Source organism: Polyodon spathula, chromosome 14 (assembly GCF_017654505.1).
Source record: "Polyodon spathula isolate WHYD16114869_AA chromosome 14, ASM1765450v1, whole genome shotgun sequence".
NCBI lineage: Eukaryota > Metazoa > Chordata > Actinopteri > Acipenseriformes > Polyodontidae > Polyodon > Polyodon spathula.
This window is the reverse complement of record NC_054547.1, coordinates 26826728-26853306: the sequence shown is the minus strand read 5'-3', so window position 1 is coordinate 26853306 and position 26579 is coordinate 26826728. Positions and strand designations below refer to the sequence as shown.

General features: G+C 36.1%; 1 protein-coding gene across 1 annotated transcript in view; it reads left to right on the top strand.

The window, feature by feature from the left end:
* The window catches only part of LOC121327322 (ephrin type-A receptor 3-like), a 150526-nt gene extending 124248 nt beyond the window's left edge, over positions 1 to 26278 (top strand). The window contains exons 12-17 of the mRNA XM_041271280.1: positions 8664 to 8725; positions 13943 to 14152; positions 15410 to 15559; positions 17592 to 17785; positions 19196 to 19333; positions 21045 to 26278. Coding sequence (XP_041127214.1) covers positions 8664 to 8725; positions 13943 to 14152; positions 15410 to 15559; positions 17592 to 17785; positions 19196 to 19333; positions 21045 to 21144 — 854 coding nt within the window. The 3' untranslated portion in view covers positions 21145 to 26278. The remainder of the gene's footprint in view (positions 1 to 8663; positions 8726 to 13942; positions 14153 to 15409; positions 15560 to 17591; positions 17786 to 19195; positions 19334 to 21044) is intronic.
* The last annotated feature ends 301 nt before the right edge of the window (positions 26279 to 26579 follow it).

Sequence of the window (26579 nt, the reverse complement as noted above, 5' to 3'; positions counted from 1 at the left end):
AAGCAATTTTACCAGGGAATGAGATAATTTAACACAATTGCGAATAAACTGCTGTTAAAACACAGACCCAGGATATAACACATCTATTTTCTGCTAGCTGGTTTAACACAGATTGGAAAATCAATACTCAATTGACACCGAGGTTAGTGGTGCCAGAAATTGGCTCTTAAAATTTGAAAATTACAGCCTGATTCCAGGTTACAGCTGTATTCTGGCATAAGTAAAGAAAAATAAATCGACTTATTTTATTCTCTTTTTTTTTTTTAAATCAGAAACGCAGGCAATAAGAAGGATAGCCTTCTCAGTTCAAGGCCATGCCTCCACAGATGTGAAATTTAAAGGAGTTTAGGAGTGGATTGTGTCAATGGTAAAGAAAGTACACTTATATTGGACAGTCAGGCCCAAATTTATAAAAGGATTGCGCATGTTTTAAAACCATAAAACGGACGCTGAGGGTTCTGAATTCTTGCATGGAATTTATAAAATACACTCAATGGTATAAACACGCAATTAACACGTGATTTGCGAGGGCAATGTCTCTGTGCGCTTTAGCCCTTGATGCATATGTAATTCTGTATATGCATATGTAATTCTGGGGCATTTCTGAACGAAACTGCTAAAATTGGGAGGAGATTTTGCAAATGAGGTCTATTAAATTTTCTGTCTAATTTTTTAAAGCTGCCGGTAATTGTTGGCCTCGTATCTGTGTGATTATTTTAAGAACTCTGAAAAGCAGGCGCTAATTTGCTGCAGTCAGACAGTAGGCTATATAAGAGGCAAGGTGGAAGACTTGACTGCAGCAAGATGGAGATATTGTTTTCAAAGACAAAGAAACATTTAATAATATTTTGCAAAGAGCTCATTTTTTAACCCTTCTGATAAAGTCAGTTTGTAAATTACGGTTTATTATACCGGTACCATATTGTTTTGCAAATTCCAGTTTTCAGTACATGTTTCACAGCTTACATGACAAAACAGAAAGTCTGCAAATAGAGAATATAGAATCTGTGTAAAAAAAAAAAAAAAAAAAAAAAAGATTCTTAGAAGCATCTAAAAAGGTCTTGGAGTGCACGCATTATTAAAAGAATGGTGGAGATTAAGAAAAGATGGAGCGATTTTCCGAGGCACACAAAAAAAAGTCTCATATACAAGGGCTCATCCTCCACCATTATTTCAGTAATGTCTACATAATGTATTTTTTGTAATATGGCATTTTGGTATTTAACAGTACTGGTTCAGGCAGTACTGTTAAATTCGAGTTGGAAAGAAAACGGTGAAAAAAGGGACAGATGACGCAGTTAGTTTGTCACTAGAGTTTGTAGTTTTTCGACCATATATAACATTCAGATATGCTTCATACATCATACATAGAGTAAGAAATACAAACAAACATAAGAAATAGAAGAGTTGTAACTGCATAAGACTTTAAGAAGATATGTTGCAGTTAAACTGAAGACTGTTTGTATGCAGATGTAGTGTTGCTGAACATATTGCTGTACAACAATGGAAGGGTTATCCATCCGTTTGACTGCCGTTGATGTAAGTAAATAAAACTTATTGTTTCTGAAGTTTGAAAAGTCTATATGCCTGGAATTATTCTATACGAAATAAGAAGTTGAAGTAATATGCGAAGCACAGTAACTGAATGAGGCGTTGTAATGTATAAGCAACCTACTACAAACTCTGAAGAGGTACATTTGTTTATTAAGAAGCCACCCCACATTCCATATTTTATTCATTTGTCTGGTGATCGTCATGTGTTACAAGTACTGCTTGTACCAAAATCTCCAATTCCATATTGATAAATTTCAGTTTTCTCTTCTGAGCATCCTCATCACCATGGCTAGTACCAGGCTGAGGTCTTTGTGTGCCATTCATTTTCTTTTGGAATGTGTAGCCTACACAAGCAGGGTTGACCCAAACCTTTTGTTTATTGGTGTGTAATTCTCCATTGCTAATTGCAGTGAGGGGTATTTAAATTGGTTGATTGCGGAATCGCCTGCTTTACCTAATTAGTCTTATAAAATAGGTTGTTATTTTGACGATGAGTGCAGCCGTACTGAAGACGCATATTGCATGGGATTTTGCGGTCGGTTTTTCCCCTTTATAAATTTGGGCCTCAGTGTTTTTGTATATAAAATTGTTCTGGTATATGTTTTTAGGATGAATGGATAAATACAAACTTATATAAAAAAATAATTAATTACATTTTGTTGCAAGACAAATACATCATTATGGTGATTTACCTTTAGGTGATTTATTGATATTTACATTGTACGGATATTTACATTGTGTAACTATCATCCATGTTGAACTTGTTTCAAATCCATGCATAGTGTATAGTGTACATTCACATATTCTGCCAAGAATTTGCATTTTAAATTCGATGATCTTTTTAAGCACCAATAACCTATTTTTTTCATTAACAGTAGTAATTTCTAACTTTCTACAAATGTGAAATGAAATGATGTAAAGGCATGTACATACTGTGTTGTTTCCGTTCGCTTTTACTAACGTAGATTTTCAATTTGATGCAAAAGATCAGATTGGTAGATCAGTCTTTTTAAGGCAAATATCAAAAATGTATACTTATTTGAAACATATTCACATAGAATTTGTTAGTTGACAGCTTATTTCACAGATATTGTAAACAGACACCCTCACATGCACACCCATCACAATCACACTAAAAATCAGTGGCACGCTTTGGTTTGATTGCTGTATTTTATATAGCTGTTCTGCAGGCCAGTTTTAAACACATTTTCAGTATTGGTGCTTTCTGAATAATTAGGTGGTATACATAGAGCATGTTAGTTTCAGACATACATCAATTTGATAACATGAAGCATTGAATAAAAGCGCATTTCCATAATGAAATCATCAAGGAGCTGGCCTTTAGTCAAGCCGTATTTCTTTGGTAGGTAATACTTTAAAGGGAATGTTTTGCAGTTAATACATGTTCATGTATTTGTTTTGTTTGTTTTCAATGCTTAGATTGACGTGCCTTTTTAGTGCAATTTTGAGATAAAAAAGAGAAAAAACAAAAAAACAAGTTTACAACTGTGTGATTGTTTCACAGGATACCATGAATGAAATCTGTGTCTGCTTCATTGTGGTTACTGAATGCCTGTAGGATTCCTTCAATTATAAATGCTATTTGACATGGCTAGCGTACAGCTAAAATGATCACTTTTGATTAGACAGGTAAAGTTTCTGACAGATCCCTGTTGTACTGCTGTAATAACAAATATTTAATGGAAACTATGGGTGTTTCTGAAAGGAGGCTCACTTACGCAATCAGAATGTTCCTATACAAAGCCCTTTGCCCATGCCTCCTTGTCGTTTGGTCCTCCCCCTCCCCTGCCTCCACTTTGCAATGTGTCTAGTCCAGGGTGCCTCCTTCTGACCACTGACTATAAGCTGTCATAAATCATCACCTTAGCAGTTCAGCCAGCTCTCGGGGGTGGGGGGGCATGACCAGGATGACTGGTGGTGACGTCAGGCTAGGAAATGAATGGAACACACAGGCAGTATTACGGGGCGAGGCGCAAATGTGCTCATTTTTTTTCTTTTATTAAATAAAAGGTTTTAAACAAAACAAAAGACTCACAAAACAAAATGACGCATTGACCAAACCAAATAGACAGACAAGAAAATAACTAAAATAAGTATCGTGCTGGTTCAAAACCAGCACACGTAGCAAATGTTTATTTTAATAATTGTTACCTCCTCTTACTCCCATTCTCTACTCTTGAACACTTCACCCTGTGCAGCAAAAGCTCCAGGTTCTTATAGTGGTGACCAAGGGATAACTAGCTATCAGTTATCTTGTTAACCCCTTGGTCACATTTTGCACAGGTTTATTAAATATATGTGACTGTAATTACTCGCCGACAGTCACGCATTGATTTTAAACCATGGACCACAATTCTGAAAGATTAGGATTATCTATCAAGGCGTAAACTGTAAATTGCTCAGCTAATCCATATTGAACATTTTATCTGGCTCCAATTCCACAATGCGATTATCCATGTAGATCAGTGATACTTAAAACAATTCATTAAACAGAATATATTTACTGGAGAACTTAAACTGTGAGTCTGTTTAGTTATGTATAAACAGTACTGTGATACTTGTTTTTTAATTTTTTTTTAAAAATGTATTTATTTATTTATTTTTAATTTGGAAATGGCAATTTATTTTTTCTCATTTTCTCCCCAATTTGGAAAGACCAATTCTCTCTTTTTTTATTTCAACCCGGCTCACCTCTGCCACCCCTGCTCTGACTTGGGAGAGACGGAGACGGACACATGCGTCCTCCAAAGCGCGTGCCATCAGCTGTCCGCTTCTTTTCACTCTGCAGAGCTGCCATGCAGCTACCTCAGAGCTATAGTTTCGGAGAACCACGCAGCTCTGGGCAGCTTACAGGCAGGCCTGGAGGCGCCCAACCAGTCTACAGGGGTCGTTGGTGCGCGGTGAACTGAGGACACCCCCGTCCACTCGGGCGGCGCTCGGCCAATTGTGCGTCGCTCCCTTGGGAACTCCCGTCCACAGTTAGCAGTGGAATAGCCTGGACTCGAACCGGCGACCTCCAGGCTATAGGACGCATCTCGGGAGCCTGGTTTTTCCTTTTTTGAGACCTGTTTTTCTTTTACGTGACAATATTCTCATTGCATTCTGTGGGATATGAATCCTCCTGGTAATTGTATTCTTACCAAGTGAGATTTACCTTCCCTAGGACTGTCCAAAGGTACAGCATGTCTGCATTAAGCTGCCTTTCTGAGAGGCTCCAGCTAATAAGGATAAACAAAAATGCATAGAATAGCATTTGTCATTCAAGCCTTAAATTAAGCACGTACATTTTCTGATTTCTTTTTGATGGGACATATGTTGTCTATGAACATTATGAAGTGAGTTTCTTCAACTGAAGGTACATTTAGGTAGATACCTTGTGTGGAAATTGTAATGAAAAATGTAGTGAAAAATTGGATCTAGAGTTTTCACTTAGAAGACTGGACTAGACTTGGATTTGACAGTAGCCTGAAGAAAAACATCCTAATCTTTTGAATGTAGTTTTGTTGAAATTGGAGTCCAGATTTCAAATGTTATGCAACGTAACTTATCACTGTGAACAAGATCAAAGATGACTGCTTTTCATTTGAAGTTTCAGCCAATATTGCTGAAAATATTAAATTAATTTAGTGAGTAATGTAGGTTTATGTTGATGTTTAATTAATTAAATTAATGTCCCTATACTAAGTTAACAAGAATGTCAGTGACTTGTATATCACAGACCAACAGTAGATAAAAAAAAAATAGTCATCAGTAGAACACCACAGCTTACCTTCTCGCTAAATACATCTCTATACTATCCAAGGCACCTAATATCTTGTGCTAAATAATACTCTAACCAAGTTTGATCTCAATTGGGAATAAGTTATACACATACAGACAGGGAAATTTGTATGTCCTCCAATTTAAAATGTTAAATAACTCAAAGAATGTCCTTATCACGTTTCTTCAGAATTAGACAAGCATCTCACAAAGATGTATGTAAAAATTTATAATAAATGTTACACACATACTTATGGACGGATGCCTCTTACAGTAAAGTCTATTTTGTAAAGTATAAATTGCAGTTAACTATTTTTGAGACTTTATGTTTCATAATAGCAACAACTTTATTTCTAAACAAGTCGGGCATAAATTGGGCATATGCAGGCCATTGTCTACAGAGCCATCTGATCCAGGTTTAAGACCACCCCTTTAGTAAGGCTAAAAGGCATTGGGTCTTCCATCCATCACCTTGATAAACCAGTCACGAGCTGACATCAGAGATTAGGCCTGCTCAGTCTTTGTGCTCTTTGGTCGCTTAACTGAAGCAAGACTGACAGTCACATTAGTCTATGAGACAAAAGTAAAAGGGAATTGGATTTTTTTTTTTTTTTGTGCTGAGGGAGGGCATTTATCACTGTGAGATAGTGATTTAATTTGGGTGATGTATAACAGCCTTTACTCAGGCTGTTGAGGCCTAGTCTCTCGGTTCCTGCTGTGCTGGTTTTGCGTGGTTATTGACCTCCCCCGTCTCGAACACGCTTCATAGCATTAGCGGCTTCAGATTCAAGAAATGAGGCCAATTCATCATGGCTGACATTGCCTTTATTTACAAGTCCCGGCCCCAGACAGCTACTTCATGTAAAATGTAGCTGTAACATTGTACACCGCTCTGTAAACCTGCAGCTTTTCCAGGTGAAATAGAGATATATAGGATAATGTAAAGCGGACAGAATAATCGTGGTTTTATTACTACAGCAAATTGACAATAAAGCTATCTTGTGAGGGAAGAGAAAAACTGTGTTGGAGGTGAGATCTAACATTTATATAACACCAGCATTTAATGTCTAACATTAAACTTATGCTAAATATGATTTTCAAGGTTCTACTTTTCATAGCACAGAAAGTGAGTGGTCAGGGGGGTCCTGTTGTTTTTGAGCTGGAGAGGGGGTGGGGGGGCAATTGGAATCTTTCTTTATATATTAAGTAGGCTAGATGTTCAAAGTACCATTAAATAATATCTGGAAGCCCAACATAATCTAATTTCAGTCAAGGCACCCTGTGGTTTTCTTTTGATTTTGTGACCATGAAGTGTGATGAATCAATGACCATGGTGAATGAAACCCTCCATTTATTAACAGATGTAAGATCCAATCCTGTGGTGCTGGCTTAAGGGTGTGGCAAACCAAACTTCAGACTGATTATGAGATGTCCAGTACATTCACCAACTGTTTTTTTGAAACCCATAGAGCTGTAATATTAGGCCATAGTGGGAATGCATGAAGGGAACAGAACAGGAATATTTTGTATTGAGTGTTTTAAAATCAGAAGAACAAATGTACAGTGTTTACATGCAAACTCGGATTCGAAGGAAATGGCTTCAGAACATATGCAGTTGAATTCTGGTTTACATGCAGATTATGTAGAGAATTTGGGAATCAGTTCCTCAAATGGGTAGCTTGAATCCAAGCATACTTTCATTACTGTTTGACTCATGCCAGGCAGCAAATACTGTGCACAAATCAATGTCTTCATTGCACACATGCGTTCCTTTTTTCTGTGAAGACATCTGTCTATGCTGCTTGGTTTCTAGTATTTGTACTCATTATATATATATTAATCAGATACACTGTAGACAGCTGCAAGGTTTGTTTGCCAGCAATGCACCTGCCATGTATTAAATCATGGCAGTTTTCTGTAGCAAAGACCATCAACTGTGTCACAATCTTGTGATCTTGTGGTTGTTGTATGATTTGAAAGACTAGTGGATTAGTTAACTACACCAACCGTTTCCCATCACCTGATTTTCTACTATAAACATGCTCATCGTTTTGTGTGAAGGATAGGACATCCTTTGCCTATATATACTATATTATTATTTTCTTCAGTGGCTTCTGCACAGTTTGTTGGTTTCATGCATAGGATTAGCAGTTGAGTAAGGGGGGGGGGGCAGGGGTGGAGCAGATTCATGTTAAAAGTATAGAATTGAAGAAATGTGTTGAAGCTCGTGAGGGTAATCAAGAAATCTGTTCCGGTGGTTTATGTTGACAACCTGAGACACACTTGATTGAATGATTGACACTGTTTTCTCTGCGTGAAATCTGGGGAGCATTTTAATCATTTGTAAGCACAGGTGCTCGGCTGCATGATGTGTAGCAGCTGACATATATTGAGATGGGGTAAACAGTATTCCCATTGGCAGAAGGAATCCCCCACTGCTGCCTCTGCTATTTCCATTGCTCCAATCCATCAAAAAGCACCCTTCATTTGACTCCCCCCTCTTCCCTTAAACAGGAACTCATTAACATTCATGATTTTTCAGGACAAAGATATCCTTGGTGGATTGCTCGCTCTAATTATCTCTTGACATTTATTGAAAGCTTTGATTAAACCCTGTCATAATGAATAACAGGCAAAAGTTAGAGGATGGATTAAATGAGGCGCATTTAGTTTTTTTTTTTTTTTTTTGTATTTTATTTATTTATTTATTTTAATATGCCGTTGCCATTAACTGAATCAAATGGGGAGTTATTGTCGCTGTCAGTGATTTATTGCAAGTCAGTTTGTACAGTAGTAAAATATATCCATGTCTTTGTTTATTGATGTAATGTTTCAGCACATTGCTTTTACTATTTATAGTCTAAGTTAAACAATATTAAAGTCCCTGTTAGTAGCCAGATTACCAGATGTATGACATTGCTTAACTTAAATGTGTCTTGCGCAATTAAAAAAGAATATTTGTAATTTAGATACACACATTACTTCTGGTTTCCATGGTTTTACACATTTAAGAATTTAAGTATGAATTCTTCTACTGTTGTCTTTCATTACTTTATTGACACCAATAAAAACACAGGGGATGAGATAAGACTCCAATTACAAAGCAGTTCAAGAAATTTCAGTCTTTCCTATAAGCTTAAAAACTAAAACTTTAACCACTCTTCAGAATCACTTCTATGCTGTCCTGTAATATTTCTATCATTTGTAGTCTTAAGCTTTCACAAATGAATTGCAGACATGTTCTCTTGTTTCCATTTGAGTCTTTTTCACAAGGTGTGATAAATCACAGTTCTTTATTGTATTTTTTATTTTATTTTTTTTTATTACAGGCAAGCCAGTAATGATCATAACAGAATTCATGGAGAATGGATCCTTAGATTCCTTCCTTAAGGTAAGACATGTACAGTTTTTTTTTTTTATCCATAAGCAACTGCAGGGAATTGAACATGACGTTGTTTGTCAGTGCAGTTTTCGTGAAGCAGAGCAATCTTCAAAAGCCAAATCCGCTGCATTGGCTACTTGCCGTGGCTTCCTGACGACTCTTCACCTGAAAAGCTGTGCTGTCTGATTGGCAAAACTTGATCAGTAAAACCATCTGTTAGCGTACGCCTTCACGGAGCACAGACGTATTTTATCATTGTTTTACAGATCAAAGTCAATATTCTGTGAAACTCTATCTACCAAAATGTCAGCCTGTTTTAGTTTGGTAATACAATTGTAGTACTCATCTACCTCTATATCAAAGTGCAATAGATGAGATCACTACTTAACCTCAGCATTCAAGCTGATTCAGGCTCCACTATATTAACACAGTTACTCTCCCACCATTGCCAAATGGCATCACTGTATTCTGTATAATAACTTCATTATCGAAAGCATTGCTTGTGCTTTTGTTGCAAGGCTATCTTAATTACATACAGTATGTATAGAAATAGAAATGTAAAATAAAAGGATATGCTAAAATATATATTTCCCCAAAGTGTATAATGCAACACCATAAATATTCTCCATTGCTCACATACAAGCTAATGTAAGTATGCTCTCAGTTTATTGTTCTGAATTGAACTGAAACAACAAAACAGTATTGCAATAGTGTACCAGTAGTAGTACAGTATGTCATATTAGATTTCAAAATATCACATTGTAAATTTTTTGTCAGTTTTTTTGTGAAGTATATGGAAAACTACAAAGTGGTATGCAATTCAATATGTTAAAGTCACATTAATCAGCAGGTTTCATACGACTTTATGAAGCAAAATAATTTAATTATATAGGGTGATGCAAAACTTGTGGCCATATCTATATATTTAATTAGGGGTTGGCTCAATTAAGCATCAATCACAGGCAAAATCAAACATCTTTGGTTTTTTCAATATGTTAAGACTTTTACAGTACTTGAGCAACTATTGACATCAGCCATGATTGATAAAGCAAGACTGCAAATTGAGTATTGGAGGACATCAGTCAGTGTGCCATTAGAGGAATGTCTGGCGATTTTCAATAGCAGAGCCCTTGAGACCTGCATATACCCCACACATCTAGGTCAGGAGATAAATAACATGAGGGGTATAATACAAAAAGAAACTATTGCCTTGCAGATTCTGAAGTCACTGAAATCAGCCTATACCTCCTAATAGAGATGTCAATTTTAAAAATACAAGAATTGATTCTTCAAAGTTTCAAACACATTTTGAAAATGATTTGGAAGTATTATTATTATTATTATTATTTATTATTATTATTACAACAACAGAAGCAGTTCACATTCTAATAGCACCTTTCATCAAAAGGATCTGCAAGCGCTTTACCCACACAGAGAAAATGGACAATTAACCATTAAGTGAAAAGGCTAATACAGAATTTGATAAAACAGAAATTTAAAAAAGATTAAGATAAATAATGTGGTTCTAATTGCAAAAACGAAGCTAGTTTGTGGAAAAAGAACAATTAAGAGTCTAAAACCAAAATGTCATAAAATTAGAATTTAATAAAGGACAAAAATAAATATTAGGGAGCCAGTACAAATATGCCAAAACAGGACTAATATGTTAATCTATTCTGGTTTTAGTCAGAATTTTAGTGGAAGTGTTCTGAATGAGTTATAAGCGAGACACCACATGATTTGGGATACTAGATAAAAGTACATTACAATAATCAATTCTAGATGAAACAAAGGCATGCATTAGTCTCAGAAATATCATTAGGTACAGAAATATTAAGTCTTGCTATATTTTTCAAATTAGAAAAGGATACTTTAGGAACTTTCCTAATATGAGTCTCGATTGATAGATTGATAGATGACTCCCAAATGTCTAAATTCAAGTTTTAGTTCTGATGAGAGACTGATGAAGTTTAAATCAAGTAAACCAACATTTTGTAGTTGGTTCTGAGAGACAATTAGAATTACCTCTGTTTTATAAGAATTCAACATGAAAAAGCACTGTACTCCACCAACTGATATCAGCAAAACAAGCAGATAATAACACCCCAGAACCCCTGTTCTGGCTTTAAAGACAAATATATTGTAACTGAGTATCATCAGCAAAGCGATGGAAGTTCAGTCCATGTCTGCAGATAATGCCACCTAAAGGTGACGTATATAATGGAAGTAAAAAAAGGACCTAAAATAGAGCTCAGTGGATCACCTCAGACAATGCCAATTTCACCTCCCCAACAGAGATGAACTGAAACCTATCAAAAAGATAAGACCTGAAACAATACACCTCCTGACAATCCCACTGAGCTTTCAATACGATTTAATAAAATGGAGTGGTCCACAGTCTGAAAAGCAGCACTTAGATCTAGGTGAATATTTCTAAAATTGAGGGAAAGCCTTATCAACATATCATTTTGTGCAGAACAAAGTCCAGACTGACATTTTTTCTTATATGTTTTTATTTTTTAGAAAATAATAATAATAAAGAAATCAGTACACCTTATATTTTGAATCTAATGGATAGAAAAACATATCCATAATCCTTAACAACTTGTATAAGATATAATCACCATAAAAGTAATGTAAAAATGCTCCTTGTCAAGAACGTTGATTTAGAGTAGTAAGACCCTCCACGTTGGTGAATTATCAGGGATTATACAGTGGGCTGACATAATGGGGCCCATTACTTAATAGGATACATAATCACTGGTACAGTAAATCCCTGTGTTGGATAATATTGCCTAATGACAACCGGCATTATCTGCACATTATTGTAGGATACTATTTTCAGCTCCAAAACACTGTAAATAAAAAAAATACATGTATGAACAGCTCCCTGTATGCAACTATACAGAGACCTTAGGGACTGCCATTTCAGGATGGTTTAAATGTGGTTGAAAGTCATCTAATTATTTTTGCCAAACAATGTCAATTTCAAATTTAGGAGAGTGTGAGCAATACATACAGTAAATACAAATCTTTATCAGTAGTAATTGTAACAATGAGTTCATGCAATATAACATACTTTAATACAGAATAAATGTTTATGTTGGTCATAAGAACTAAATAAAATGTAAACAAATTCAATTTATAATATAACTGTTAAACCCTTTTTACTAAAAACTCAACCAATGGAAACTACCTTGTTTGTTCTTTCATAGCTGTCAGTTATTCTTAGTTCTTGCTACCTCGAAAGTTTTTTAAAAGGGAAAAGGTAAACCAGTACTGTATACATGATTAGTTCCTGTGATATATTTCAGTTCAACACACACACACACACACACACACACACACATACACACACACACACACACACACACACACACACACACACACACACAGTTATTAATAGCTTTTCTAATAAGGGAATATAAAGGTTTGTTCTCAGAACAAGTTTCAGTTTGTTTTATTCAGCTCACAGATGTGCTCTGCATTTACCTGTTGTGTTTTAGAGTTACAGTGACTCTCAAAAGCATTCACCCCCCTTGGACTTTTCCATATTTTGTTGTTTTACAACATGGAATCAAAATAGATTTAATTAGGAGTTTTTGCCACTGATCAGCACAAAAAAGTCCATAATGTCAAAGTGAAAAATAAAATCTACAAATTGTTCTAAATTAATTACAAATACAAAACAGAAAATAATTGATTGCATAAGTATTCACCCCCTTGAGTCAATATTTGATAGAGGCACCTTTGGCAGCAATTACAGCCATGAGTCTATTTGGATAAGTCTCTACCAGCTTTGCACATCAGGACACTGCAATTTTTGTCCATTCTTCTTTGCAAAATTGCTCAAGCCCAGTCAAGTTGGATGGGGATCTTTGTTGAACAGCAATTTTCAATTCTTTCCACATATTCTCAATTGGATTGAGGTCCGGGCTTTGACTGGGCCATTCCAGAAAATTGACCTTTTTGTTTTTAAGCCACTTCAGTGTGGCTTTGGCTGTATGTTTGGGGTCATTGTCCTGCTGGAAGATGAATCTTATCCCAAGTCCCAGGTCTCTTGCAGACTTCAACAGGTTTCCCTCCAGGATTTCTCTTTTCTTTGCTGCATCCATTCTACCCTCTATCTTCACAAGCTTTCCAGGCCCTGAAGCAGAGAAGCACCCCTATAGCATGATGCTGCCACCACCATGCTTCACGATAGGGATGGTGTTCTTAGGATGATGTGCGGTGTTAGGCTTGCGCCAAATATAGCGCTTAGCATTGAGGCCAAGAAGCTCTATTTTGGTCTCTTCAGACCATAGAATCATCTTCCACTTGGTCTCAGAGTCTCCCACATGCCTTCTGGCAAACTCTAGCTGAGTTTTTTTCAACAATGGCTTTCTTTTTGCCACTCTCCCATATGGGCCATTTTTGTGAAGTACCCGGGCTATTGTTGCCGTATGCACAGTGTCTCCCAGCTCAGCCATGGAAGACTGTAACTCCTTTAGAGTTGCCATAGGCCTCTTGGTGGCCTCCCTGACTAGTGCCCTTCTCTCGGATACTCAGTTTTTGAGGACAGACTGTTCTAGACAGATTCACAGTTGTGCCATATTCTCTCCATTTCTTAATAATAAACTTCACTGTACTTCGGGGGATATTCATTGCCTTGGAAATGTTCTTATATCCTACCCCTGATTGGTGCTTTTAAAGAACCTCATTCCGGATTTGCTTTGAATGTTCTTTTGTCTTCATTATGTAGTTTTTGTTAGGAAATGTACTAACCAACTGTGGGACCTCCCAGAGACAGGTGTATTTAACCTGAAACCATGTGAAACACCTTAATTGCACACAGGTGGACTCCATTCAACTAATTATATTACTTCTAAAGGCAATTGGTTGCACCAGAGCTTATTTAGGTGTGTCATAGCAAAGGGGGTGAATACTTATGCAATCAATTATTTTCTGTTTTATATTTGTAATTAGTTTAGAACAATTTGTAGATTTTATTTTTCACTTTGACATTATGGACTTTTTTTGTGTCGATCAGTGGCAAAAACTCCTAATTAAATCCATTTTGATTCCATGTTGTAACACAATAAATTGTGGAAAAGTCAAGGGGGGGTGAATACTTTTAAGAGCCACTGTATATTTTATGAACACTGCCAGAGCTGAAATAACAATTACTGTGGCAATCTAGTAGTTGGAGATTTAAAGCTTGTTTTTCCCTATTCTTCTCTTGTGCAGAAGCATGATGGACAGTTCACAGTAATTCAGCTGGTTGGAATGCTGAGAGGCATTGCATCTGGAATGAAGTACTTGTCTGACATGAACTATGTGCACAGGGACCTTGCAGCCAGGAATATTCTTGTTAACAGTAACCTCGTGTGTAAGGTGTCTGATTTTGGCCTATCCAGAGTGCTCGAGGATGACCCAGAGGCTGCTTATACTACAAGGGTAGGTTATCATTCAGTCCAGCCTTTCTTTTTTATAAAGAGCTAATGAGTAAGCAGTGTAAATGAAACAAAATGAACTGGTGTCTCATTCAATAAAGACATTACTGTGTGAGTGTAGTACTGTGATCAATCTCCTGGGTTAAAATGGAAAGGCGACATTTGAAGTGGTCATTTCAGTGTGGGGGAAAAAAGGCACAAACTGAAATAGGCCAAGCATCTTCCTTTCAAGAGCTTTATGTTTCTGCCCCTCAACCATTTATTGTCAGATTAGTGTTCTTTGCAGTATTTACATTTCAGCATCACCCAGTTGCATGTCTATCTCTTGATTTAAGATTCAGTTCTCACCAAATCTAATGCTGGCTCTGGTCAATGGTTGCATGTGTTTGGGGCTCAGCTTTTTATTTTCACACTTGATTAATATAATTTAATTAAACTAGATGTGGTGTTGTAAATAGTATCTTGATGTACACTATTTTTATTTTTTTTTCACAACCAACTAGATTGCTTTCTGAGAAGCTCTGAAATGTTCAGTATGAAAGGCGGATTTTTTTTTTTCTACTCTGGAGTGGTGAATTTGTGACTTCACATGCGACTGAGCGAAGAACACCTTCTGTTCCATAGCATCCATCAGATGGAAATTACTTTTAGTTTCAGCAGATCCTAGGTTGTTATGAAATGAATGGTTCAGTGTTGTAAATAATTTTATCACATTGGCTAACAGCTTAAGCTACATAGCCCCTCGTCAAAATCAGTAAAACAAAAAAAGCACAAAATCTGGAAATAATCAGGTTTTATTCAAGAAATACATATTGTATGTCATTTTTGTCAGCAGGCATTTGTAAGGAATTCCTATGGCTAGTTAACCAAAACAGATTTTTCTGTTGTGTATGTGTGACATCTTAATTCTGCTTAAAAGAAACATCCACAAAATTAAAGCATTTAAAGGGAAGATACATATTTTAATGTAAAAGCATATCTTGGTTAGAATAAAGTATTCATTGGAAAAGCTGATCACAAGCCTATTAGTTTGGAAACTTAAACTGACAAATGTAATCAGTAAATTTCCAAAATGGCTTGGTGATCAGATTGGATTATTTTATAAACAGGTTAGTGTACACAACTTGATCCTGTTTTGTCAATGGAGAAATCAGGTTTGGCTGTTTGGTTTTACCAATGAAGACACAGTGGGAGAAAAAGTATTTCCTTTTAGAAATGCAGCCAAATATATAGACATTAAGCTTTGTCTTGTACTTTTTAGGGTGGGAAAATACCTATCAGATGGACTTCTCCAGAGGCCATTGCCTACCGCAAGTTTACTTCAGCCAGTGACGCCTGGAGTTATGGCATCGTCATGTGGGAGGTGATATCATATGGAGAGCGACCGTACTGGGAAATGTCCAATCAAGACGTGAGTACCAAAGTCCTTTCTAGAACGAGAAAGTTGGAAATTCCCAAACTTGTCCGTTAGAAATGGAAATAAATGAATACAATCCTGAGTTTGAGTTTTCTTCTGCACAAATGCCCTTTGCTCATCAGTAAAATCTTGCTGGCAGGGGTTGCTTCTTTATTAAAGTATGGTACCACAGGGCATTTACAATGAGTCTCCAATTTTTCTGTTTTTCGATATTCTGATACACGTTTCCTGAACCACCACAGGAGGTTCCCCATTAATGCATGGAGGGGTCCCTGTTCAGAAAAGACTGGAGGACAGAGTTGGCACTAAATACAAAAAAAGCACCTGCACTATGCATTCAAATTAGATACACGCTGTCTCATACAGTTGTGCACACTTTTGTATTCACATTGTGAGGTCCCTGCATCAGGTCTCATTATGATGTTTTTTTTTTCTTTTGAAATACCTAGCTTTCCACCAGGGTATTATCAATTTACTGAGCTATACTTCAGCCTCAATTTTTGCACACAGTCTCAGTATATCAGAATGCATATTTTTGCCAATGTATGATCAAATGGAACACATAGGGGACTGAAGTAAAATAATAAAAGCATGCAATTAAAAAAATAAAAGTAAAAGATTAAATATTTTGAGTTCCAAATGTTTGGAACTTAGATCCTTTGTGAGTCAGCCTGGAAAATATATATATATATTTTTTTTGTTTTAAGTTGACAGAGACTAAGCCCCTTGCAGTTTTTCTATATGTTGTAAAATCATTTTAACCCTTTGCTGTCCTATGTCAGACCAGGTCCAACATTACAATTTTCCCTTTCCAGTCCGATGTCGGACAAAGCCGATGTCAGACTTTGTCCGACATCATCAAAAAGACACCAAGTACAGGTCTCTAGTCATTTTTTTCTCCGGAAAAAGCCGAGAAAACCTTTCAATGGCCGAGTGAGACTGATAGGAACCAAGAAAAGCCAAGAAAGAAAGAGGTGTATCTGAGCAATAAACATACAGAGATAACACGCACACAAACAAAGGAGATAGCTGCTTCCACATCCAGCTCTCAAAGAATATCAAAGACATCTGCAGAGATTTTTGAGATTATAGTAATAAAATATTGACTTGGATCGCATTATTGAGGAGATTGGTGATAAAATGAGTGGTTAGGAGATGATTTATCAGTATGCATGACTATGAAGAGGTATGTGATAAATACAGTGAACAAGGGGTGGGGCGGAGGTGGAAATGCAGTACTGAGTGAGAAACAGTGTGTGTAAAAGGGGCTTAATAAATAGACCGCAAAGGGTTAAACTAATGTTATATGCTAAGGTCTGGGAAAAGGAATATTTATAGTAGCTGAACATTTCTGTAACCATATAAACGGATAGGTGTGTCAAATGTAGCCTGCATTGTGTGATTTATATAACCAGAACACTGGTTCAAAGCTCTGTGCAGCATCCTTAATCAGTTAAAAGTTCTAACAGTGATCCTTTAGATGGGTAATATACAATACTTTACACCAGCACACACTGCACAAACCCAGGGCAATGCATCACTGGGGATTATGCATTCTGCACAAACTTGTTTCAAGTAAAAAAAAAAAAAAAAAAAAAAGAAATAATTGAAACCCCTCTAGGCAAGAATATGAACTATTTTTTTTGTCACTGTTTGATAACTTCCTTGATGCAGGAAATGAAAAGCATTTGCAATAATACAGGCATTTGGTTTGTTCAAAAACATTTATTTCATCCCAGCTAAAACATTTTGGAAAATAATGTATTTACCTGGTGTACGTATTACATATAAATTAAAATAAATGAAAAAATTACACACCTATTACAAATAATAATAAAAAAAACAATCAGTTAATCTCATATTGTGTTTGAATTGCAGAGATAATAGAAAAATAAGTCTTGCTGCATGTTAATAGAATATTAAATTGGCATTTGACAAAAGCTTCATATTTATTTACCTTGTAGATTTAAACATTCTTGCGGAGAATCCTTCAACTAAATACACTTGTCTCCATCTTTCTCCATAGGTGATAAAAGCAATAGATGAGGGCTACCGCTTGCCTGCACCCATGGACTGCCCAGTCGTTCTGCACCAGCTCATGTTGGACTGCTGGGAGAAGGGACGCAGCGACAGGCCCAAGTTCGGGCAGATCGTCAACACCCTCGACAAGCTGATCCGAACCCCCAGCAGCCTGAAGCAATTAGCCAACAGTTCAGTGTGGTAAGAGACTACAGGGCCATCAGTCTGGAAGCATGTTGTGTCATTGCTACTCCAATTAGAAACTGGGTGCATAAATATTTTCACTTAGAACATCCATCACTTCCAATCTGAACCAGATGTGAATATTTATTCAGCAATGTATTTGCCACTATTAAAGCAGAGGTTTTGGGGTTACAACTTGGCAGATGTGCTGTGAAACATTTCTTTATGTGCAGTTGTGGATCTTGGTGGGAGTAAAGGATTTGACGGTGGGTTACAGTTAACTGAAACACTTTAATGAAAATATTTTAACTTAATCTCACTGGGCAAAGTTTCTGTCATGATGAAATCTGACAGGGGCTGTCAGCTTAAATACTGCAGATACAAAGAAACTCTCTACCATTATAAACCGTGTACTTCCGAGCTATTGAAAAACCTGTCTGAAATAGATCAATTCTACTTAGAGGGAACTCTCTGAAAAAGCAGCTTGTTCAGACTTCTAAGATTTCACCATGAACCACTGAAGCTCTTAGATACGAAGAATAGGGTGTTATGATAGACTGGTAAAAACAGATTAAGAATGTATCTCTAAGTCTTCACATCCATATTTTGTGAATTGAATCCAGTTTTTCTCTATTTGGTTCTTCGTGAACAGATGTCTGTGTCGCAACTGACACCTTGGTGTGGAGGATATGAACTAAAGGCTTTTTAAAACCCACAACATTTTGACTCCTACCATCTCCAGGTGGCGTAGATGAAATTAGGCTTACAGTAGGTATATAGACAATCTATTACCTGAGAAAAACTAAAACACTTGTCCCTCTGATAAACCTTCCAGCGACTCAAGTTGACATGGTTTGAATTTTAAAATTGATTGCAGAAATATTTCTGTTGCCGCCACTGCCATTTTTGCAGCCTATCTGCTTAAGTTGTTACTGGGATGTAAGCAGATATACAGATATATAGATATACAGATATAGATGTACAAATGTACAGATTTAGATATACAGATACAGATGTACAGCTGCACACATATATATATATATATATATACACACACACACAGACACAGATGTACATATACATAGATATACAGATGTGTAGATGCACAGATATAGATATACATGTACAGATATGCTTGTACAGATATAGATATACAGATATCCAGATATGGCTAAATGTGGACTGGCATGACAGATTCTGTCTACTGTATGCGACTATAAGCTTGTTGCATTGAGTCTTATCCAGTTAGAGGGCTGAAGTGAATGTTGAATACACTGGTGTCAGCAGAAGTTCTATTGAATCTGGATCTGTAGAGCAGGTCATTTGTTCAGGTTGAAAGATAGTTCAGTAGGTCTGGGTTATCACAGTCCCATTCTTGTAGATACTCAGCCACCAACAACAATCATTCTTGTGATCTTCTCTTTGCAGGCAAGACCCTACGACACCAGACTTCACTGTCAACACTGTTGAAGAATGGCTGGACGCCATCAAGATGGGCCAATACAAGGACAACTTTTCCTCAGCGGGCTACGTCTCACTGGAATCAGTGCTGTACATAAGCATCAGGTAGGAAAGAACTCAACCTTGATAGAACAGACCCGTATTTTTAATTTACTATGTTTGTTTTCTTACATAATGTCAGCTATATAGCAGGCTTGAGGACACTTATTTGCTCACTTGCAATACCAGAACAAATAAGGTAAGGATTTCACTCCTTGTACCTCTAGCTCTACTAACCTCCTGAACTCCAAATCTGTATAATCTTCTTAACAATACAATGTAAAGTATTAAAATCAAGACCGTTCAAAATAACTGTTTATTTTTGTATATTTATAATAAAATAATTATTTTTTTATAAATACACAAAAATAAAAGGGCACAAGGGCCAAAACAAAGCGATTTAAACACAAAAAGAAAGACAAAAAGCAAAACTAACAAAAATAACAATTTCCAGGCTGGGCAATGCCTTCACTGGATTTATCAAAATTCATAAATTACACACCAAAAAACCACCAACCTGCTTCCTCAGCTCCCTCCTCCCAAATGAGAAGCAGAGGCCTTCTTTTATGTCAGGTGGCTGGGTGCTGATTGATCATTAATTAACCTAATCAACTAATCAACCCCAGCCACCTCAACGTAATAAACCCAGGCAGGTAGGGGAAATTAACCCCATCCCTGCCAATTTATAAAGGGCAGAGCTTTGCTCTGCCACAATAACTATGTAATATTTGTTTGTGTTTTTGGTAGAAAGTGAGGGTAAAGCTAAATTATCTTAAAAGTATATATGGCCAATGAAAATCTGCTAATTGTCCTTAAAATGACATAATAAAACACATTCAACTGCATTTATCTTGGGTGTGCAGTATTTCAGTCTGCACTTGTTGTTGAGCCAGTGGTACTCTGAACTGTTTACCATTGGTGATTCGTGACAACTGATAAATTTAGCTGTACCACTTTTCAGTTTCGACAAAACATTAGCTTGCTTGTATGCCCAGAGTCGACCGTGAACAGCATGGGGTTAAGTGCCTGGGTTATAGCACAGCAGGGGCCTTGAAACTCAAAGAATCCTTGGTAATTTAACATATCAGATATGACACTGAGACTGAACATTAAGGACTTTGAAAGCGGTCACATAAAAGATGTTGGACAAGATAGCCAATTGTAATTGTATTTATATGCACAATGTCATGAATCTTGTATGTCATTTTTTTTGTCGCCTTTGTGTTTGGCATCTCTAACTGGGAATAATTTGTAGCTCATTTTTATGCCATTCTTTATGCCAAGTATGAAGGGGAATTATCTGACAATGGGCTGGGGGCACAATGCACTCAAGTACTTTGCTTTAGTGCACCGTGAGTTATGTATCCCAGCAGTGGGGAATTTGGCAAGTGTCCATACCTCAATTACATTGGCATGTAGGGACTGGAACTTCAGACCTCCAACACTGCTTAAGCCAGGCCATGCAACTGAATGGACAGCAGAATCTTCTGTCCTTATCAGCAGGTGCAACGACTTGGCAAGGGAAAATATGAAGGAACCAATCCTGGAGAAAAGGGGAAAAAAAGTGCCATGAGTACTCATGCTAAAAAGTCTATTGCCTAAAAGTCTAAAAATTATTGAAATTCATGCATGATAAATATGTAAACACCTCAAACCACTTGCACAAAACTTTTTTTTTTGTGTGGCAACAGAGAAGTTCCCAGTGCATTCATGACTATGTGACCTGTTGATGATCAGTAACTGACTAACAAGTGTTTTTTTTAATGTTTATTTGCAGTGAGCTGGGTAAACTGGGAATTGTTTTAGCCGGCCATCAGAAGAAGATCCTTTCCAGTATAGAGAGCCTCCGGACACAAGGAACACATCTTCAATTGTAACATTACATCACCTAGCAATTTTATCCTCAAAGAACAAACACTAAATGAACTCAATAAGATGCTTGTTATTCCTAATTAACAGCTTCACCAATCAAACTGTTCTGGATATAACTCTTCAGCACTCTGGCTTCCGTGCACTTAAAGCACCAGTAACAAAAGGAGTGAAAGGCTGATCTATATTAGGTCTCTCTGAAGACTTCCGACGAAAGTACTTTAAATCTCACCATTATGGAAATTAGTATATCGTAGAATGTGCAACAAATTGCCTTTTTAAAATTTCTTTAAAATTTTGAATCCAGCTAAAAGAGTCCAGGAGATCCCTGCCCGATTCTCTGTATTGAAGAGTGCACACAAGAAAAGCTCAACTAGATATCCTCAATTGGACCTGGTTTCATAACCTCATTGCACCAGATGGCCCCAGTTCTGCGTATCGGAGAAGTGGTAATCTGCTCCAAGGGAAGGATTCTTGGTTCTGACCTTGATAAACCTGTGTTGTTTAAAGGCTTTCCTGCTTAGAGACTACTGTGAATCAAAAGATACACCCTTCTATTACAAATGAAAGTGTTTATAGTAACATGATTGCAGAGAGCCATTGGTTTTTGTATCTGGTTGATCATCAAAGTTCTAGAAATAATTAGGATGAAAACAAGAGGTTCTACATTTACTCTCTAATGAAATGTGTGAGAAAAACCGAAACAGTTGTATGTATCTTTCAACCTGTATCTTTCAAACAGTAATAATGAGTATTTTTTTTAGTATGTTTTTTTTTTTTTTTTTTTTTTTTGAACTTGTATGCCATGTTCTCTATATATTGCAGTAATAGTCTTATTACCAGCCACGCCACCTCAAATTACATCTTCACTGTATAACAGTTTCTCAACTAATATGAATTAAAGGGAATATATAAAATGATGAAACACCTACCAAAATCATATAATCCTGAGACCCTGAAACAAATTACTACCCAGAACCGGTATGGTTTCATAACTTCATTAAAAAAAAGAAAAAAAAAACTTAAAGGGGTAGTTCACCTTCCTTAGATATCTGCAACATATGGAAATGGCCACAGTTTACAGTTTCATTACTCTGAAGAGCTGACAGATTATGCCTCCTTATAGAAGCATTAGCAATCACAGTTATGTCCCTGATTTGTTCACGGTTGGATCTCTTAAATTTCAAAAGAAGTTTAACTGTACCAAATTATAAAACTCTGATTGCAAAACTACTGATAAAAGAAATGACACGTTACTGATTATTGTATTGCTAATTTCAGTGTCCTCGCTATAAAAATCCTGGGGACTGTTGGACGGGGGCTCATTAGTTAAGAGATGAACCAGGAATGGCTGCACCAGCCCCCATGTCAACATGGTGTGCTGGTGCAGCATGGTCTAGTAGTGGACTTACAGCACTTAAAGGAATGTAATGCTTTCCAACAACATTCCCTGGATGCATTCCCTTAAGGAGCATCATTGCATGGGGGCAGGGCCTTTCTTGCTAACAAGAATTTCTGCAATATGAGCTACCAAAATTTCCTTTAAAAAAATCCATGGTGTAAATAAATCATCAGACCCCAGAGGAAACTAAATAAAGGCAAGAGGCTCCACTGCAACAACACAGCCATCTTGTAGATCCAGTTTTGGTTGCTATTAATCATCTTTTAGACTAAAACCTAATAGTCAAATCCACATGCAATCACGGTCTTGTGGCAGGTCTAACTGTAGTCATTATCCACTGATGGATATAAAGCCTTACCACTACACCAACTTTATAAGCATGCAGTGAAATATCATGATGAAATGAGGCTGGAGAATTCAATACATGAATTAAATGCAAGTGCTGTCAGGTTTTTGAAATGGGAAAACGAAGCTTGACACTGTAATTACATGTATAAGTTTTCATGTTTTGTCTCTTAAAAGTAAACCAACAAGGCCCTGTATCTCCCCATGTTTTTCTAGGTTCTCCTATAGATTTGAACTAAGAAGCAAAAGTGCTGTCTTCTTTTTTAATTCCGTACTATTACAGCACACAGATATTTAGACTAAAAAAAAAAAAAAAAAAAAAAAAAAAAAAACTTGTACCATATTGTAAAAAAAACAAAACATGTACAGTGTTGTTGATTTAAAACCGTAGAATGTGTATAATTAACTTTTATTTAGAAAAACTGATTACAAAAAAGTACACAAAAGACTTATTTATTATGAGTGTTGATAAGGCATGCTGATTTAGGTAGCCATTTTGGGAGACAGCTTTCACTGACTTTATGGAAGAGGATAAACTATACTTCATACTATACAAGGCTGCAAAAACTGTATTAATACAAAGCAGTTGTGACTACTCAGATGGTCCCCCCAGAGATCTCAAATCTTCAATCTGGAATATACAATATCAGCCCATTTTGGTTGACAAAATGTTAAAATTACTTAAAACAATGTACATATTTGATCCTTGTAGAACATATTGTGCAGAATTGAAATGCAAATGTTTACGAAAACAATCTTCTATGAATACTTTGGTCTTTTACAGTTTGTATGCAAGCAAACAGAAGTCAAACAAACTAAAAAAAAGTTACATTTGTTGAGAAATCTGAATGCAGAATAAGCATGTTATAAAATAATCACATTTTTAGATAAATGTAGTCTCCAAAAGGAGCCACTGTTGCGCCTCATCTTGTAAAATATTCCAGAAACAATTACAAGAATTACCATTACATTAAAGCTCAGTTATGGTTCATTAAATCTGACGAAGAGTATCTGTGTGTGGCTGTGGGCAATTGAGCAATCTGTGGAACAGATGCAGATTTCCCTAAATAAAAAGCAGGCTCATAACAAATTTACCAGCTGCTGTAAAGGCCAAGGGACTAATACTTGTGAGAAATGCATAGCGTGCATAAAATCATCTGCTCTTGGTTTCAATTGAACTAGTTCAAAGGTCAGGATTTTCAAAAGGTCGTAAATGATAACTCCAGTGTTAATCAAAAAATTGGTATGGAATATTGATTTTGGAATTTTCAAGCGGTAGCTATGGCTATTTCATTATTAATTAAATATTCTGAAATTAAGTTGATTTATGAAATAAGGTAAATATCTTAATGAGCAGTGCTTCTTTGACTATTTCTTCTGTTTGCGTTATTTTCGTTTGTATACTGTCTGTGCCGCTATATATATTTTTTTTAAAACAAGACCTGACAGCTCCACATTGTACTTTTTAACTATTAGACGAAACAATTACAGAATACTTACAAACTGCTGTTATAATCATGATTAATTTATTATTAATAGCGTTATCCTTCAATTATACCAAATCATGTTTTTTTTTTATTAACAATGACGGTAACTTATACTATGTCGCCTAATGCTTATAAAGTCAGAAAAAGAGTGTTCCCTTCATTGTAAATAAAACCGTGATTTGGTATAATTTATAATTAATAATTTAATAATAAATAAATCACTTTTTATTTATTATTTTCTCCACGGTCTGGATTTGAACCGCTGACCTTCCGCACAACAGTTTTGCAAAGGGAATCCCACCTAACGGATTTGTAGTGTCTTTACCCAGCCATCAGGGGTCGTTCATTACAAACTACAAACACAAATGACACTTCAAATGTATTTATTTATAGGCTACAATCGTACATATTGAAATACATAAAAAAGTAGATTTACATTTGACAGCTGGTTGGCGGTGAGAGAGCCTTTTCACTGTACTCTGGTAGTTTCCATAACAGCAAATTATGCTTTCATTAATTTTTCTTGATCTCGTTAACATGGATTTTGATTAACTAGTTCCTTTTTATTTAGTTGTTGAGACAGGAAGTGATGTACGTGACATGTGACAAATAAGCTTTTTAACGAGAAATGCATTCATTAATGACCTCATCAACTTAATTTAAAGCATTAACGGTTTGATTCAATTAACACATTTCGTTTGAAAATCACTTGCTACTAAAGCTCTCATTACTATACCACGAGTTCAAACACTGTTTTTTGAAAATCCTGCCCAAGGTTTGCTACTGTGAGCCACTTTACATATATTATAGATATCACTCTAAATGTATGCAGTCCTGGAAATTGTGCTGACAAGTTTATGCATCTTTTTTTTTTTTGTTTGTTTTGTTTTTTTTTTTTTTTTTTTTTTATAACCCAATCACCTGCTGTAAACTTCCCCCCATTTTATTAATTAATAAAATGTGCTATGCTCATGTGTTGAGTGCTCATAGCCACTTTCTTTCAGCCTTGGAGAGACGGAAACAAATGAGTAGAGCTTGTCCCTAACTAGAAAAAAGTGCTCTTGATTAAAACAACAACATAAACAGCAAAGTAACTTTATTGCATGAGAAGTTGGATAACCAAGTTGTTGGTTGCCACTGAAACCTGTTATGCATGGTGGGCAGTTAAAATAGCATACACTTGCAGTACAAGTTGTTTGAAAGTGGAATCCTGCTCCATCCTTCTTTAATACATCATTAAACAATAGGCTGTGCTTCCAAAGAGGGTAGGTGTGGACTTGGCTTCAGATATAACACCTGTACAACTTTGATAAAATGGTTTTTTTGGCAGATTTGTAGTTGGTAAATTACAAATCTAAAAACATTTTTGTCAGAGGCCGAAGCATCAATGTTATACATGTTATTATAACTTATAAGATTCAAATTGTATTAAAGGGGTGGAAAAGAGGGTGCATACTTTATTTACGGCCCAATATTCTTTCTCCAAAATACATGCCTATAAAATCATCCCATGCTACCACAATTGTATAATTAGCTGACTTTCCAAGACAAAGATTACTTTCAGTGCCATAGTTGGAAAAAAAAAGTTTGAAATTGTAATAGAATTAGCATTACTGGTAGAATAAAGGTTAGTCTGTCTTGTCTGTGTTATTTTATTTTATATTTTGGTTATTAAAGTTCACCTAAAAACTGTCTCCAGTTGATAATAAAGACAAGATGAAACCCCAGGCTTTGTTCTGCCTCTGTTGTAAAGGTTTCCTGCTCATTATTTTGGGGGGTTTGGTTCTGTGTTTTGTTGTACCCTGTGGACTTGTGTTCATCCATGGCTGGCTTGTAAATGCTAGCTAAAAGTGTGTTGATTTTGAACTTCATGTTGCAGTAATAAATATGCTAATATTTTTTATTTATCACCTGAAGGCTTTGTGTGTGACTCCTTATTTCTGTATGTTGTGTTTTTTCTTGCCACTAATATTTATTAATAAAGCATTTGACATTATTTCTCATTTCCATGGCAAACTAGAAATGTTATCTGGAGAAACGTTATTGGTTGGTAAGTGAAATACATTCTTCCAATTGATTAATGACCCAGGATATGGCAATACAAGAATCAATGCAATCCCCATTGTGCTTAAAAAACAAAAACCTAAGGGGGTTTATAGCCTTGTTTTGTGCTACACAAAAATAAGTATTTTTTTTTTAGCAGAAATGC